This window comes from Agelaius phoeniceus, chromosome 3 (genome assembly GCF_051311805.1).
Source record: "Agelaius phoeniceus isolate bAgePho1 chromosome 3, bAgePho1.hap1, whole genome shotgun sequence".
NCBI classification, from domain to species: domain Eukaryota; kingdom Metazoa; phylum Chordata; class Aves; order Passeriformes; family Icteridae; genus Agelaius; species Agelaius phoeniceus.
The window spans coordinates 88397893-88416169 of NC_135267.1; the positions used below are offsets into that span (position 1 = coordinate 88397893).

At 37.2% G+C, this 18277-nt stretch overlaps 1 protein-coding gene across 1 annotated transcript in view; it reads left to right on the plus strand.

The window, feature by feature from the left end:
* BABAM2 (BRISC and BRCA1 A complex member 2) overlaps window positions 1-18277 on the plus strand; it is a 161217-nt gene that overhangs the window by 127001 nt on the left and 15939 nt on the right. Inside the window, exon 11 of the mRNA XM_054628813.2 lies at window positions 14301-14454. Within this exon, the coding sequence (XP_054484788.1) occupies window positions 14301-14454 (154 nt within the window). The remainder of the gene's footprint in view (window positions 1-14300; window positions 14455-18277) is intronic.

The window sequence follows — 18277 nt, forward strand, 5'->3', positions numbered from 1 at the left end:
AAAACACAAAATCTTGATTGTATCTAGAGAAGGGGAGAGGATGTACACCAATACTGAAATGTTGGCTTTACAAAATGCCAAAAGGATCTTGGGAAAGTTTTCTGGTCATTTGACTCAAGATTGAGTTCACTGTTGTAACTCAGCTTTTCAAAAGTGTTAGTGATGAAGACTCTACCCAGGAATACCTAAAATCATCTGTACCTGTCAGGAATTAATGCATTGATAACAACTGTAAAGACACTTTATGTAGAAAAAATATATCACATAAGAAAAAACAGCATATTGTCATCAGGATCCAAAACTTATTCCTAGACTGAAACTGTGTAGGCAAAACTGTCCTAACAACGTAGCTAGCTTTGCTGTTGTTTAAAATTTTTAAATGAAGATTGTATTACTATCAAAAATACATTTTTAATTTAAATATGTCGGAGTTACTCCATGTGGAAATTAGTAAATGTGGCTTTGATACTGTCTGTTGCATATTACCTTAAGTTTCAATTTCTGTTTTTCCTTGTGGTAAGGTGAAATTCATGAAATTCACAGGTAGCAAAGATACTTTGATCTGGGGAAATTCAGTCACGTAATTCTTTAGATTTGATTGTTATTCTTCTTATTTATGTTTAAAATTATTACACTGCAATGTGGGCAGCTGCAGCACTGGTGTTTGATAGAATTCTAGCACTGGAGTCTTTCATATTACATAATTTTTTATTGTGGGCTAGCTTTTCATCTGGAAGACTCATGCTGTCTTGATGATGTCACAAAAATTTGTCCCAGAGTTTTTAATGCAGGAATTCAGGTTTGCTGTTCAGAGAAGTCCTTCATCCTGTTGTTGTGTTGCAGATCATAAAAAATGGCCTCACTAATCCCTTTCCTTCTATGCCCTAAGATTAGCTCACCACACACTAATGATCTTAAGAATCATTAATGATCTTAGAAAACTCAAACCTGAAATTAAAGCTCTTCCATCATGTTATTACAATTTATTTTGGGGGGAAAACAGAATTGAAGTAATATCTTTGGGAAAATTATCCTCATTAAATCTTTACTTACATCTCAACTACAATGGAGAACTGGTCACTGGACAATTGTCTTCTATGAGATGACACTTCTTTATGTGCAGCCTTCCTGAAGATTTCCCACCTTTCTTACTCCCCAGCATATCTGGGTTAATTTAATCAATGTTAAAATTCCTGTGGATTTGATTTGTGCTCTGAGATAATATACCTTAATACATGTTGAATCACTTAGATTTCAGAGGAATCAAAATTCAAATTTCTGCTAAATAACAGAGCAAGTTTTAACTGTGTAATATTCATGGTATTCAATTAAACTGGCCTGAAAGCTACAATTATAACTGTATAGTTTATCACTATGTATTAACCCTGTGGCCTTAGAAATCATACAGTGGCTTAGCTGTGTAAGCCATTGCATCACTCACTTGTTGAACAATTCAGTGCAAAAGCATTTCTGGTCCATGCATTGAAGGATATTGCAATGAAAGGACTGAAACCTGCACTTCATTTCCTGAGTGAAGTAATGTAGGCTTTCATCTCCTAACCACTGACATAACTATGTATATTAGACTTGAATATTTAGCAAGCATCTAATAAAATGTCTGGGAGAGATAGCAATAAGTTGAAAACTGTTCTACTTTATATATTTACTATAGTATGTAGATAGAGTATTCAGAAGAGAGTAAATAGGTCAGTATACTGCAAGCACTGTGGCATTTCAAATGAAAGGCACCATATTTATTGGCATCTAAATTTTGGTTAAAATTTTAGGTTTGAGGTTGCAATTTAGATGAGATTTATAAACACTAACATGAATTGCATTTCCTTTAGAAGATGGATTCAGAGGTTTCCAAAATAACTTTGGCATTATTTTGCAACTGTTTGCATTGGGAGTTACAAACTTGTTTGGACACTAGGAAGCAAAAAACATTAGAGTAAGTTGAAATTATTCAGAATAGTTTTATTGAGTAAAGTGGGTTAAAAAGGAGAGGAACAGAAAAATAGTTCTGAATTTCTGAAGCCAAATAACCTTAGAACAACATCATATGCTAAAAAAAAAAAGACTGGTGCTGTAGTTACAGAATGAAGACCAGAGTCTGCTCATTCTGTCTTAAAACACGGAGGAGCTACCTAGCTGCAAACTTAATCATTAGACTAATGAAGCTGCTGGAGTTAGTATATTAGATCAAAGACTAGTCCAAGGAACTGTTTCTTTAGTGGTTTAGTTTTCAGAATTAATCAAGTGCTTTCAAATATAAGGCAGAAGAAATAAACATTTAGAGAAGTTTATGCATCCACATGGGAAAGGAAATCGTTAATCAGGCTTACTGCTTTTGATACTGATAATGTTTATGAGTAAGTCCCAGTATGAAGCTTTGTAAGTAAACTTCAGTAGACTGCTCACTTTTCAATAGACTTTCTCTTCTTGTTTATAAATCAGCTATGATTAGTTTTTGGAGACAGATATTTCCTTGTATTCTTGTTCTTGTATACAGTATTTATACCATATATAAATTATTGTATCATTTGTGTTGGAAAGGACCTTTAAGATCAAGTCTGGCCATTGATGCAATAACCAATCAATATTAGATGAAGACACAAGTTACATTATCTGTGCATAATTAAGAATTAAGTAGCATTATTGTTATAAACACAAGAGTAGAACTCTGAAGCAACCTGTATTTGGGCTTTTCAAAGATTAATTTTTATTTTGCAAGATCTTTAGGTTATCAGCACTAAAGAGCAGGACAGAAGCTGGACCAGTATGCAGTAGCAAATGAAACACTGCTTGTGTTAGTGGTTGTTTAAGATGCCTTGAAAAGGACAAGCATTAAACTAAAAAGGGTTTGTTTCACTGAACAGTATTTTAGGGGGTAGAGAATATTGAAGGCTGCCAGCATTTATATTTCCAGTTTATTTGGGATCTCAGTCAAGGTGAAGTTGGTTGGGATCATTTGCTGGAAATGACCTTGGCTGACTGTAAGGGATTTCAGTTTCTTTGTGGAAAATGCCACTGACCCAGGAGTTCCAAAGTGCTGGTCATGTAAAAGCTCGAGTTTAAATGATGATCAATCTTGCTATGGGAATGCCAACATAAGTAGTTTTTGTCTACCCTTTAACTTGTCTGTGCAGTTAGGTGGTTGTCTCTGGTAGAGGATAGATCAGAAACAGCATCCCAGCAAGAAGAAAGTTTTGAAACAAGAGAGAGCAAGCAAGCAAGGGACCTAAAGCATTAGTTGGCTAAGAGGACACTATACCTTATGAGTGTCAGGCCTTGGGTAGGCACCTGCTTGTGGATTCAGGGGTTTTTGGTGGATGTTACCAAGACCAGCTTCTGATGCATTCTTGTTTGACTATTGCTGTCTGCACACATTTGTCAGTCTTTTCAAGAAAAGTTATGAGTATAAAGTATAAAACCTTGTCTGCCTGAGCCATGTCCTAAAAAAATGGGCCAAGTATTGAGTGGAATATTTACATTAGATTGTTTCTGTGAGTTTTTATCTAATGAGGTGTTTTAACTTTCTTATGTTGTTATTTTATTCTTCTCATTGCTCCTTAAATGAAAATGGGAATTTATGACTCTGAAAACTAAAGGTAAAAAGAAAACATGACCATGTGAATAACAAGGTGGTATCTGGTCCTGTCAGGAAAGCAGGATAGTTCAGCAGAAATGCCAAGCATAACAAAATAAATGTTTTAAGAGTCTAGAATGAGAAGTTCAATGCTCATCAAAACAATCTGTAAATATTGTAAAAGACTGTCATTTCATTCTTAAATGAGAAACTGTAGATTAAGAAAGCCCCAGTGATGTAAAAGTGGCTAGAGAAAATCAAATTTGGACCTTATGCTTGGGAATAAGTGTCTTTCTTTTTGATGGTCTTCTCCTCTGACTCAGTATTTTAGTTGGTTCCATGTATTTCTTTGATTTTTGTCTTGAGAGTTTCTGAAAACATGTTCTGCCTACAGCAAAATATACCCTGAACTGACCAGGTTTCTTCAAAACTTTGTACATTGTTCCAGTCCCTCAGAACAAAGCATTCCCTGGGCCACCTCCTGTGTAGTGAGGTGTCTCTTGCTTACTGAAGTCAGTGAAATCTGCAGGTACGCTGCAGTGCTGTGGACAGGCAGCGTGATGGAAAAGTAGCCTGAGTCACAGGCACACTAAACTAGGCATGGGCTTTGGCAGGGGCTATTCACAGGACTCAATTGTAGCATTTGGAAAATTAATGAGTCTTTTGCTGATCATTTTTCTCCATGGTGTATTTTTTCCCTTTTTTTCTAAGGCATACTGCCAAGTAGATTTAGTTTGAAATTTTTATTGAAAGCTGGTAATTTTATTTTAGACATTAAGAGTGCTTTAAACATTTTGTTCCTTTGATTCCACCTTGGCTATCTACTTGTATGTGAGCCAAATGAGATTTTTTTTTAATATACGTATTCATAATGGATGCAAGTGAATCTGAAGTGATTTTCTTTCCCTCTTTTTCTGTTTCTCTAGGTTCATTTTGTTTTCATGTCACTCAGAATAAGCTAGTTGTAGGTTCCTATTTGTAATTACAGAAAAAGGGAGAATGGACAGCAGAAAGCTCATAAAACTTGGTATGGACAGCAACAAACAGGAAGCAACAGTTGTGATATTAATTAGGCTTTATAGGAATCTTATAGATGGCCTGATGTGAGTGGACTGGCAAGGTATTTTAAAATGTCATTTTGCTGTGGATATTACTTTTTTAATTTCTGAGAAACACGTGTGTTTGCCACACTTTTAAAACTGTAGTGTATTGCTGCAGACATTAATTGACATTCTTCCTGCAACTACAAGCACTTTAACAAATGGACTGAAAGGTTTTGTAATAACTTCTTATAAAATTGCACTTTTCAGAAAAGTGAACTGTTGATTCTTTTTATTTTTTTAATATATTTCTAGAGTATGACTACTATGTGCCCAAGTATGTGACAGATAACTAAAATTCTCAGGAAAGGTACCCGCCATGGAAAAAGGGTATAATCCTATTTTATCCACTCAATTTTTGTAAAGAAATAATTAGGTCACAAAAAGTAATTGATAGGGGCAGGATTGAGCACAGGTTGTGGTGCTTATTCTTCTTAGTCCGTGTCTGGTTTGTGTCTACATGCTTTGGTAACTCTCTGATAGTTTTTCTCTAAGATGAGAACTGCTTTAAAGGTGTGAAATACACCAAGTTCAAAATTGCTCATAATAGCAAGTAGGAAGCAAATATCTTGTTTTCAGTCCAGAAAGAGTTGATGAGCAGGGGTTTCATGGATGAGTCCTGGGTTCAATACCAGGTAATGCTTTCAGAAAAGAAGCAGGATGGCACACAGCACTACAGGATTATTAGAGATATGAAATTTCTAGAAATAAGAGCTACATCAAGATAAGAAACATTTTCTGAATCATTCTTCCGTCTCTTTCCTCCTTCTATGCAATGACAATCACTTTGTCACCAAAATAATTTTTTTTTCTAAGAATCTATACGTGACAGCAATAGCACACAGAGGCCAGTGCTGAATACCTTTTAGGAAATAGAAATATAGTTCATTTTGGAATAATAAGGAATACACCTTAGTTTAGAGATGGAACTGGTCACAAAGATGCGTAAATTTCAAAATGGGAGAAGGAGGGAGTGTTTAAGCAGGTTTTCTGTCTCCTTTGTCAGCACTGCCCCTGCCTCGTTCAGCAGCAGTCCTATCTTTTCCCTAGTCATACTTTTACTGTTGCTGTAGCAGCCCATCTTGTTGTCCTTAACTCACATTGCCAGATTCAATTCTAGGTCAGCTCTGACGTTCCCAGTCCTGTCTCTGCATGCTCAGGGAGTGTCCACATCTCCTGTGATTCCTTTTTATGCTTGAGTTTTATCAGTTCCTTGCTTATCCATGTAGGCCTCCTGCTGGTAGTGTTTGCCTTTCTGCTCACTAGGATAGACTGTTCTTGAGCTTGGAGAAGGTCATCATGGACCCATCTTCTCACCAGGACCATTATCCCATAGGAGTCTTCCATGAACAAGATCCCTGAACAGCCTGAAGTCTGCTCCCTGAAGCTTAGGGGTGTGATCCCTGATGTTTGTTTTGCATCATCTTCAAATGGTGATTCACAAATGCACCAAAAATGGCTGGTGGTCTAGAAAGCGTATCATAAAAGTGTTCCACAAAGTAGTTCTTTGGGTCAAAAAGCAATAGAGAGATAAGCTTTTAGTAGTGTGTAAGGTAGCTTGAAGAGTAAAAGTGGTAATTGTGATGTTCAGGAGTGGGAAGATGCAGTGGGCCTGTACTGCAGTTAAAAATACCTGGAGGGGCTTAATTGCTGTGTGGGCCAGATGGGATTACACTGGCTTGGGTTTTGAAAGCTGCAAGCAGCAAAGGTTGGAAGAACAGGATAGCAGGTGTGGCAGCACAGGGTCCTCTTGACCTGCAGGATAATGTCACACTGACCGCAGATGAGAGTGAAGTAAAATAGTTTTCTTTCAAATCCCAGGAAGCATTTAAAACAGAAAAAAAACTATTTATTTGCAAGCATCATAATTTTAATAAAATATTGGTGAGAGAAGACGATGGTTTTGCACATCTGCTTTTCAGGTAAAAACATGGTTTAGATGTCTTCCTGTCCAGTTGGAAAGTAACAGAAAACTTCTCAGCATCTATTGGTGTATCTCTGCTCAGAAAGCAGAGGAGCGTTTTTTGCAGTGATCCATGCCTGTGCCAAGAAAGGGCATGGCTTGCTTTTTACACTCATAACAACTGCAACTGTATTTAAGTTTCAAGCTTCAAACAATTCAGATGGAGAAGAGACAGCTTTTAGTCACATCAATCTCATCAGCACTCCCAGAAGTTACTATAGAAACTGTAACAGCAGAAACAATAAAAGGAAATAAAAACGGAAGGAGGGAATGAAGATCTTTCAGAATTTGAAGTAAAAATAAAACAAAATACAAGTAAGTAGCTGAAGATGGTAATAAGAAGCCTTTTACTTAATTAAGATAGATATAATTACAGAAATTAGAGAAGGAAAAGACCTGTAAGGCCATTATGCTGTTTCTTTGGGTCAATATAGGATTGTAAGATATTCCACAGGAAGTAGTCCAGTCTTGCTGTCCAGTAAGAGAAATCCAATAAGAGTATGACATAGGTGGGGTGGGAATGACACTCAAAAGCAAGAAGCTGTTATAAAGCTGTTTTCAGATTAAGGTATAGCTCTGTTGCATGGTGTTGGACCACATAGCTGGAAGCTGCTTGAAGACTATCTTGATTTGATCTGTTACTTAGTTCCTCTGTAAAACTAAACCGATAGTTAGATACTCTGTCTGCAGCACACAACTGTAACTTCAGTCATTCAAAATATTTTTATCACTTTTATTAAACATGCTGGTTTGTATGAAGGATGGAATACTTTAAAAAAAGTTTCAGGTTATACTAAAGACATGGGATATTTTTACAACCATATAATGTGCTTATGTTGAAAGAAAATCAAAACAATTGTAGTCATAAATCTAGTTGCCACTGGTGCCTAGATTGTATTATAGTTCCCACTATCAGTGCAAGGAGAACCACAAGGTGGATACAGAAATGTTGTGCAGCCCTCCTCAAATAAAAATGGGTTACATTATATTTAAAGAGACCCAAACAGACAAAACCAACTAACAAACCAAAACAAAGAAAGCTAATTAAACAAATCTACTCTGTAATGTGTCAAAATAGTTTAATCCATCACAATTCATTGTTTCCATTTTGCCTACAGTGGTTTGTATTTTATTGTTTAGTATTGTATATTCTGTTAATAAAATAGCTGTTCCTTTTTTTTTTTTTTGGAGTATTTACTTGTATTTCTGTAGTATTTATTTGAAAGTTTTTCATACATAAGTCATCTTACTTATTTACTATACAAGTGTTGACTTTGCCAATGGGGTGGATATTTCCCGTAGCAAGGGCAGACCTAATTATTTCAAAACCAGCTGTGATTACCAACACACCCAAAATGCCATTAGTGTCTCAGCTAAAATCCCATACACAGCTTTTCCTTTCAGATTTGAAATTTTGAAATGTTGATTTCAAAATAGCATTTTCCTGCAAAAAAACTGTTTTTCTCCAGAAGGGATGTCAGCCCTAATAATATTTAACAAATTCAAATTCCTGTGACTGCGCTCTGTTAACCTAAAGTCCCACAGTAATGCCATTGATATGTTATTTGTCATCCTTGCTTTCTCATTCCTGCAAGAATAAATCATCACACACCAAAGCAGGATAGCTGTGGCATTCAGTAATTTTTTGTGTATTTTAAGCCAAGTTTCCCCTTTCATTTTTTGCCAGTAGAATGTAGGCCAAAGACCTTCAGAACACACGAGTCCAGGAAAGATTCACTAGGGAAAGTAGCCTGAAATCCTGCCCTGAGGAACTTTGTGCTAGACACTACAGCCCCCAGAATGCTTGTGGCTAAATCTATTCTGGCTTCTCCATAGGAACCATGATCAATATGAATCCTGAAAGGCTTCTGCACTGGAATTTTTATCTAAAAACTGAAGAAATCTCTTTTTCCTTGAAGTTAGGTAAAGATTTTTCACCCATTGTACGGGCTGTCTGAATCACCTGTCTCATAGGAGAAGTCATGTCAAAAAATCTAGTATAAATTTTCTTTTAAAACAGGGCTTGAGAGATGTGTAAGTGATATGGTATATGTATTGCCATGGAGTTGCACTGAAAATTCACATGGGTCTCATCCACATCATTACAGGAAAACTGCAGAGCTCCGAGTTCAAGGAGCTTTTCAGTTTGAGGCCATGCATTCAAATCCACTGTTTTTCCCGGCAGTGTGAGCTCAATTGCAAGTAAGGCAGAGAGAATGTGAAATTCAGTGAACCAAAAAAAGAACAGGCAGAAAGATGATGAATATGTACTAATAAGAGACAGAAATGCAGTTCTGGAGCCTGGAATATGTGTTTCCTGTTTCCATTACTTACTTCATCAGAAGTACTTGAGTGCAGAGGCAGTCTCTCGCCAAAGCTGGATGATAAGTAAGGAGTGAGTCAGGGAAGTTTGGGAAGAGAACAGCTAGTATCAGGCTAAGAGTCTTCAGTGTTCTCTGGAGACGTGAGATTTGGCATATCCTGCTTGGTTTTCTGGTGAAATAATTGTAACAAAACCTCTCACATGTCCAGTAATCATGGATTCTGAAGTATGTACTGTGGCAGTCAGCATTGGAAGGACTTGTGTTTGGCTATATAGAGTATTTTCTACTAGTAAGTCTCAGAAGAATTGCATCCCCCAGGCTGGTACTTAGCATCAGCAGGCAGGTTGACTGTTCTTTCCTTGTTCCTTCATTCCTGATCTGGAATCCCTAAAGAACCTCTGAACTCATGAATGTGCTGTGAAACTGTTTTTTAAATATTTTACGTAGCTAACATCATTCTTATGATGATTAGGATCATCACATTGAAAAGCTCATGCAGAAATGAACACATTTAATTGGAGCAAGACTTCAGTGTTGTGCAGTAAATAAATGCAGAGGGGAGAAGCCAGAACAGTGTCTCCTTTGGCCAGCTCTGTGCAGCCTAGGACTGTTTAGAACTGGAAACCACAATGTGTTATCTTCTGTTTGAAGGCAGCTCCATAAAGCAAGTACAGATTGAACTAAGGTTGTGCAGGCCATAAAATCTTGTCAAAGTAGAAATCTCAATATAATATCCAGATCACTCAGTGTTCATGAGTGCAAAACAAATTTCAGGTGCAATAAACTGCTGCAGAATCAAGCATCCCAAAGGTTAGTAAGATAACCAGTATGGCAGCATCCAAGGATTTAAATGATGAATTCAGTGAGTAAATGTTGGCTTTTGTGAAAACAATTATCTGGATTTATCCAGTGCCACACGAAGGATAAATAAACCTTTTCCCTAGGATGGGGGAACAGTATATGGAAAATTTTTAAATGTTACTGTCTAAGTGCTTTGAAATATATTAATGGTCACCAAGCATTTCAAGCATGGTTTTGTTCTTCCATCTCTTTTCTCCGGTGCTTAAAGGTGGAAAGGAAGGCACTGCAGTAAAACTGCTCTTTTCTTCTGAGCATTTTTCCTTCAGAAAACCTGTAGCAGCACTGGTAGATGCTTTTTCTGAGACATTCCTTCCATATTTCATATCCTGTTGAGCGAGTCGTCAAATTAGATGCTGAAGATACTATTTTAAAGTTAATAGGATAGTCAAAATCAACTCTGTAGTTGTTGACATAAGCTTAACAAACTAGGTAACCTGTTCCAGGCCTCAGATTGCTGTTTTTTAAGAAAATAAACAATTCAACCTTGCAGATGCATTGCACAGTTTGTTAGCTATTAGTAAACCAAGATTTTGGCTTTAAGGTAACTATGTTTTGAATATATGTACGCATTAAATACTAAGTCAAGAGAAGCAAATTTGTATGTTACTTCTAGATAGTTTCTTGTGTTTCAAAAAGAGAGCAACTTCAACTATTTATAAACTGTAATTAAGTTTCTTTACAACATGACTCATTCTCAACAAGCAAGTCCTTTTTCTTTTGCTTTCTTATGAACTGTGTGGGAAAATTAGGGTTCAATCAGTGAAGAATTTACTCAATGCTTAATTACCCATAAACAGCCCTCCAAGTTCTGCTCATGTAGTGCTTGCATAAAGGCATTATTTTCCCCACTCTACGGCTGTCTAAAATTTGACTTTTAAAGAATGATCTGTAAATTGTAATGTAGGAGAAAGCAGTGTTTTACTGGATTCCTTCTCCAGTCTGCTTCTTTAAGTTCCTCTTACATTAACAGTATGATGCTTAGGAGAGCCAAAGTAAGAAATCATCAGATTTAAATTACTTTGAGCATGGAACTAAATTAGAAAGTTTTACTTTCCTGAATGAGCTAATTGTTTAAATTTTCCAAAGGAAATGTTTCTATTTCTGCGAGAGAAGGGGTAAATGGGACTTCCTCTGACATAATTTTCATTTTAAATCTTGAGTTTGACAGCAGCATTTTTACCTTCATAACCAAATATTACTGCTTAACTGCATGACTTGTATAAGCTTGCTAGTTGAAATGACTCACTTACGCAGATGAAGTTATTTTTAGGGAGATAATTTGCACTGTTTAGAAGAGAGGAAAAAAGGGAGAGAGAGTCCTACTAAGAGCTAGATCTCTCATTATAGTTTACAGAGCTCATGAACCCAGCATCCAAGCAAAAGATGACTAAGCAGGGGTCTATTGGTACTTTCAGGAATTTACAGACATGAGTCATCTGCTTATTTTCTGCAGACATATCACCAGGGTACTTTGTGAGTCAGCTGTTATTTGGGAATAGTACTTGTATTCAACAGGAATACGTTTTTGTAGTTCTTAGGTAACTAGCATGCCAAACCAACACAGGCTTTTACAGTTTGCCTAGTTCAGGTGTTAATTTACAAAACTGATGCCTTGTTTACAAAACTGATGTGTTGTTCTTAACTGTGATGCATTTTTCATGGCAAAGTGTGAATGGTTGTCTTGCATGTAATTACAGTAACACCTTTGTCATCTTAGATATTGCATGAAGGCAGATTTGATTTTGTATTAATGTACAGATTGAGAGTCAGACTGCCTACACATGACCAGGTAAAAAGAAGAATTTTTTTTAGCAAGCCATGTGTGATTATGAGCAGAATTTGACCTTTCATGTCCAGCACACCTTGCCAGCATTAATTACCAATGGTACTTACTTATTTTTTTCATTCTGTGCACCAACAGTGTCAATGCACAGGCCTCCACTGGGATGGAAGCAAGTTCTTGCCTTCCTTTCCTATTGCTGAAATAATAGCTGGCTACCTTGAGATATGTATAACACTTTAAACTCAAGGCTATTTCCTGTTTACTGGCCTTTTAGGTGTGGTTGTGTTCCAGAATTAGGGACAGGTTTTTTTACTTGGTCTGGACTCATCCACACCTTGTATTAAGGAAACACTTGGGTTAGAAAACTGGAAGTTTGGCAATTTCACATGAAGGGTATTATTATAAATCAAAGGCAGTTTAAATTTTTCAAAACTCTACTTGCAGTTCAGGGTAATGCTGCGACTGTCCAGATGTGGGATGCACAGTTTTGAATCTAGTTTGATTATCTGATTTATGTGATCAGTTTATAATGTAATTCCTGAAAATTCCTATACAGATTTTGGTTAATAGAATATATTTTGGTGGTACCTTGTCATAACAAATGCAGGTGTCCCTGTAGTGAGAGCACTGCTTTGATTATCCATTTTAAACAGCATTTCTAGTGCTAGGTACTCTGCCCTGAGAGCCCACCTTTAGTTGTAGGTAACAGGGGAAAAAACTATTGCTCCTTGCATTTGTTATGTAGATGGCAATTTTGAAGGGAAAGTTAATGGAAGTTAGAAATTCTTTACTGAAAGGTCAAGTACAAGGACTAAATTATTATTTGAATGCTTTGCTAAAGTTTGTTATTCCTCTCACTCAAATAAAATAAGTTATAAAATACAAAAGTATACAAACTTGGTTTCTCTTAAGGAGTTGGTACTTCAGAATGAAAAAGATACACTAGAGAAACAGTTTAAGCACTCAGAACTGAAGGATTATATTTATAAGATTAAAATAGAGAATCAGTCTTCTTCTTCTTCTTGATTCTTTACCCTTTTCCATGGTGGAGTGCTTCAGAGAGCAAGGCACACACATCATTTGTGAGGGGAGGAGACAGCGTGCTGGCTGATAAATGGCCAGGTCACACCAATGTTGTTCCGGGTTGTTATTTAGTAATCACATTATAAAGAGGAATTCGACAGAGCAATCTTTGAATCTAACCTTTGTTAAAGCAGTGATCTGCCCTCAAATTAGCAGAACTCTGCCCATGTCATTACTGCTTAAATATCTGCTGGGAGCTGCTGTGTGGGCTGAGTCACCCGGGCTCCAGGAGTTGTCACGTGTGGCTCAGACACTGGGTCATGAACTGAGCCAGCCCTGTCCTCCACGGGAGGATTTGTTGTATTTTGGGACCATGGCTGCAGTAGCACATTTAATTTAGTGTGCTTCATGGCTATAAGTGCTTCTGCTCCTAGAGCTTGGAGGGTCCTTTTTAGAGCAAAGGAGATAGGGTGTAGCTGATGCACATCTGAGTATTTAGATGTGATTCGATAAACTGAAAAATGAAGGAACTAGCAGGATGATAGCATGGAATTTGGAAAATAAAACCTGTCTTACACTGATTCCTTTGTTAGCAGAGATTTCACTGGAGGTGCTAGAATCTCTGGAAGTATTTAAAATACAATTCCATTGCAGTGTTCTTTCACTGTACAGAATTTTAAAAATGTGATTTGGAGGATATCAAAAAGTATGGGTTTAGGTGATTTATAAAGGAAGCCTACATCTTTAAAAGAAATTACCATTCTTCAGTTAATTTGGGTGTTAGATTAGACATTTAATATTAGTAATTCAAGTCTGTTGTCATAACTCAGTTTAATTGCAGATTTCTGAAGCCTCCAGAAATAAGAAATAGACCAAGAAAATACAAACTATAATTCTAACAATGAAAAAGTTAAAAACTAGTTCTGACCAAGAAAACATGCACAGTTTCTAACTGTTGTGGACTATTTTATTGTTCACCAGACCTAGCTGATCATGAGACAGTGATAAGCAAAGGGAACTAAGAGGTTCTGATTTTTATTTTTAGTGGGATATTTTGGGTAATAATGACTTTGTGGTGTGTTTTTAGTTTTGTGGGTGTTTTCTTGTCTAGCAAATGACAGCAAGCTTAAATCTTTACCAGCTCATATGACTGAATCTTTCTACATTCTATATCAACTCATTTGGCTGCTTTAGGACACAGATAGCTGTAAAATGAGGATGATAATGCTTTTGATGTCCATGAGGACACTAAAATATATTGGTTAAGCAGATAAATTTGGTTTTTTAATGGAAAGCAAAGCAGAATGTATTTTGTGAAATTTTGAAAGGGAAGATTTCACAATAGAAGTAGGGGTGTTTTTAAATAACTAAATAACCCTGGTGAAGATTTTATGATTAACATAGCAATGCACTAGCTAAACTTTTTTAAAATCATGTACTTTACAGAAGTGTTTTGGTAAAGCAAAGTGTCCCATACAGCAATAGGTTGGAATCGTTACTTATAAGAAATGCAGAAGGATGTTCTAGAACTAACCATCAGTTTCTCCTTTTCTGACACCTTTAAACCAATAGAATGGTCTGATATATTCCCACTAAGCAAAAGGGAAAAAATACACGAGCCTATTTTTATAACTCTTTTTTTCCTTTTGAATTGCAGTCGACCTACCCCTCTACTTTCCTCGAGACCAACCAACCCTAACATTTCAGTCTGTCTACCACTTCACTAACAGTGGCCAGCTGTACTCCCAGGCCCAGAAGAATTACCCATACAGCCCCCGATGGGATGGCAATGAAATGGCCAAGAGAGCAAAGTAAGTCAGATTGCTGTTTCCTACTAAGCGTTCCATTTGTTTCATGGTCTTTGGTGGGTAGAAATTTCATGGATGTAACTGTGCATTTTCAGGGTTACAAAAGCTGAACCTGTTCTTGTTCTCATACAGTCCTGGTGTTCCTGTAGATGAGTGTAGACAGATATCAGTCATGCTTATGGCATTAGTGCCAGAGGAGTGAACAAAAGAAGGCGCTTTCTGCCAGGCTTTGTATGGCACGGAGCGGTGACAGTCTCTGCTCCAGAGAACTTCCAGCCTAAGTAGATGAGATAGCCCCCAGCAGGAGTAACCTGCATGGTAGCAGTCAGTCAAGGTAACTCCCTGGGGTTGTGTGGGTGTTGAGGGGACCCTGAAGGGAAGCATGTGAGATGGAGAGAGCAAGGAAGAAAAACCTGAAAGATCTGGAATTAGGCTGTAATGAAAAGGCACAGAAGAACAGGAGGAGGTAGAGCAAACCACCATTCCAGCATAGGAGGCAGCCCTATCAGATCTTGAGAAAGTTATCTGAAAATCTGAATGTGTCTTTGCTTTATTGCCTTTTTGTTGGATGGAAACAGAGAATCGCTGTCTCCTTCCTCTGCATTTTTTCTGCAAGCCCTCATTTTGGGTGAGGAGAGATCACTTCAGTCTGTGTACCCCTTTAGTTAACGACGACAGGGCAGCCTCACAGAGAGGTTCTGTTACAAGGGCAAGCTGCCATAGGCAGTGGTGTCCCCAGAGCTAGATATTGTCCCTGTCTTCTCAGGAAGCAGAACAGATTTTACCTGAATAGGGAAGTTAAGGCAGCAGGCTTGCTGCAGTGTTTTAATTTTGCAAAGTGTAAAAATGTTAGAACAGCGAGAGATTTAAGCAGGCTGATTATCAGTTGTTCAGCATGTAAAAGCATCAAACTGCATAAATCACAGGGCGTATTGGGATGAACATTTTGAATGACAGTCAGAAGATTAAATTAAATCGGCAAATATGCATAAAGAAGAGTTGAAACAAAAATAGTTCAAGCTGAGTAAATCAAATGAGTGGCATGGTCAGAGACTGTAATTTGGAAATAATGGAAGCAAACAACAATTGACTGAGGCATTTGTAGATTTTTATACTAATCTAAATTCTATGGAAAACATCAAGTAACATTTGATTTGGAATTTTAATATGCATTGGATTAAAAATTTTTTGGTAGTATTTGGTTTTGCCACTATACTGTTTATAGGAGCACCACTTCTTAATCAACTATGATTTTTTGTGTGTATTTGTGTGGACTTTCTTCTTTTCTTTAGGAGGATGAGTATTTTGTTTACTTAAAAAAAAAAAAAAAAAAAAAAAAAAACAAGAAGAACAATAACTGGAAGCATTACTGTGGCTTTTTTTATGACCATACTACAAAATGCATTTCTTTTGTAGCTGAAAGCTTACAAGTACCTATGTGCTGTCTGCTAAGTGCATTCGCTTATGAGTGGGTGTATACAAATGGACTTCACTGCCCTGCACTTGAAATTTAGAAGTATGACAACAGTTCTTTCTAAAAGCACTAAATGTGTACACTTACTATCACATGTACGTTTGGTGAGGTTATTCACTCTTACGTTGGAGGCTCTGCACTGAAGCTTTACACTGGCTGCGTAATAGGAGAGGGATGATGAGAAGCGGGGGAAGGCAGTGCTGAGATGTCTGAAATAGCAATCACTGAGCTGCTCAGAGACACAAACTGCTCCACTTAAAAGCGCTTTGCTTGCAGGAACAGCTAGTGATTCCTCAGTAGGTACCATAAATAAATCTGCATCAAGGAAAATATGATGTTATGATACATGTGAGCATATTTTAAGAAAGATTTTGAACACAATTGAGCGTCTTATGTAAACAGTGTTTAAAATATTTGCTAGGGCTTCTTAGAATAGGTTAGTGTGTTTTAACATAACCAAATAACTTCTTATTCTACTTAATTTTTACCACAGACCTGTTATGGACCAAGTATATGGGAATATATGTTGATATGTGGGAAAGCATTCTGATGAGACTTATTAGTTCAAACAACACATGAAAACTTCCCAAATAAAAACAGGAAAAAAAGAACACATTATTTACCCTCTAGAAACAATGTCATTCTACTCTGCTGAAGTAAATTTAGCCCTAGTTAAATCAGAGACAACTTGTTTGTGTTTCTAAATACTGTCAATTAGGGTTTGCTTATATATAGTCTTTTTTCCTCTTAGCAAAATTGTCTCCCAAGTGCTCAGCATTCTTTGAGACAAAACGTCTCTGTTTATCTTCCTGGCCATTGCTCTAGGGCCACAGGATCTCCCACTTGATATTCCAGTATCTGACCAAGTTCTCCACCCTTCTTCTCAGACTTCAGGGATCAATGTACTCTGTCTTCCTCACTGGGGCTAAAGACACCATCAGGGATAGCTTTTGCTTGCTCTTGCACCAACTGTAGGAGCATCATCCAGTTGGAAATGGCATCAGTCACAGCTTTCCTCGTCCTCAATTTTGGCAAGCCCTGTCTCTGTTTTCAGCAACTCAACACAGCCTGTTTATTCATGGGCAGAGCTGTCATAAGTTCATTCCAAAGGGACTTTGATTCTGTGCCCAGCCTTCTCCCAAGGTTGTTTTGGTATGGGTTGTTGATTTTTTTTTCCAAACAGATGAGCCCATCCAGTTCCTTTGGTGCAGGGACTAAACTTGAAAGTCTTGGTATCCTTGCTTATCTCTGTGGCCCCCAGCAGAAGTAGGCATCTCTTTTGAAGTTAGGACTTAACCCTTTGCTCTAGCCTGAGACAATCAGTAGTAACTATAGGCAGGAGCAAAATTAGTTCCCTAAAATGCATACATATAAAAGTGGATTGTATGCATTCACACCTAGAGACATATCACCTAAATCTAAAAGGCAAATTCTCATATCAGAGTATCACTTTAGCTGGATCTTTTTTATTCAGAGAGAAAAACTGCCCATGTTCTTGCTGAAGTTATTGGACCAATTTATATCTGTCTTATAAAGTCCATGAAGTCAAGCCTCTTTTCTGTGTCCTCATAGGCAGATTTTAAAATCACTGGGCTCCATTGCAGCCCACTGATTTAGATTCCTCACTGAGAGATAGCATCTGGTAACTAAAACTTGCTATTGTCTTAGCCCAGGGGTTACCCTCTGGCTTTATTTAATTCTGAAGGATGAATCAAGTCCTGATTTAATAATGTGATTTCAATTGCCTCCAGATTGCTTGTTTCTCAGCTAACACAAAATTTTAACCTGTTCCTCCAGCTAGAAACAGGGAAACCAATAACATAAGAATTTTCTTTCAAGCTGCTGAGATGCCATTTCCTCTCAGTTGGTATCTCAGGCTTTGCCTCTTGTAGGTCATTTATTTATATGTCTGTGGCCTCCTGCGTAAGCAGCTGCTCCAAAAGTTTTGGTCCTAAAATACAATGGCAAGCCTAAGAAAATACAGTAAATTATGGAAAGTTAGCAGCCTTGTTTGTGGTGTACGTGTGAAGTAAAACATCTCTGTTCAGTTTCCATGGGAAAGCTTTCTTGTCTTTTTGCTTAAATAGGCATTCAAGTGTACATAAATGGAGTCTTTAAAGAACATGCTGACTTGAAGCCTGGGATTTTATGAAGGAATACTGTAAATAAAGCTTGTTTGTTTATACAAATTGAAATTCAGTTCTTAGATGCACGCTGGCCCAAATTCTGTCTGACCCAGTGCTGCTCTGTAGACTTAGATTATACTTCAGGGGAGAGCAAGTTAAAACTCAGTTTATTCTTTTATCCTACATAAATCCACCTACTCATCATTAAAAATAGCAGGAGCATGGA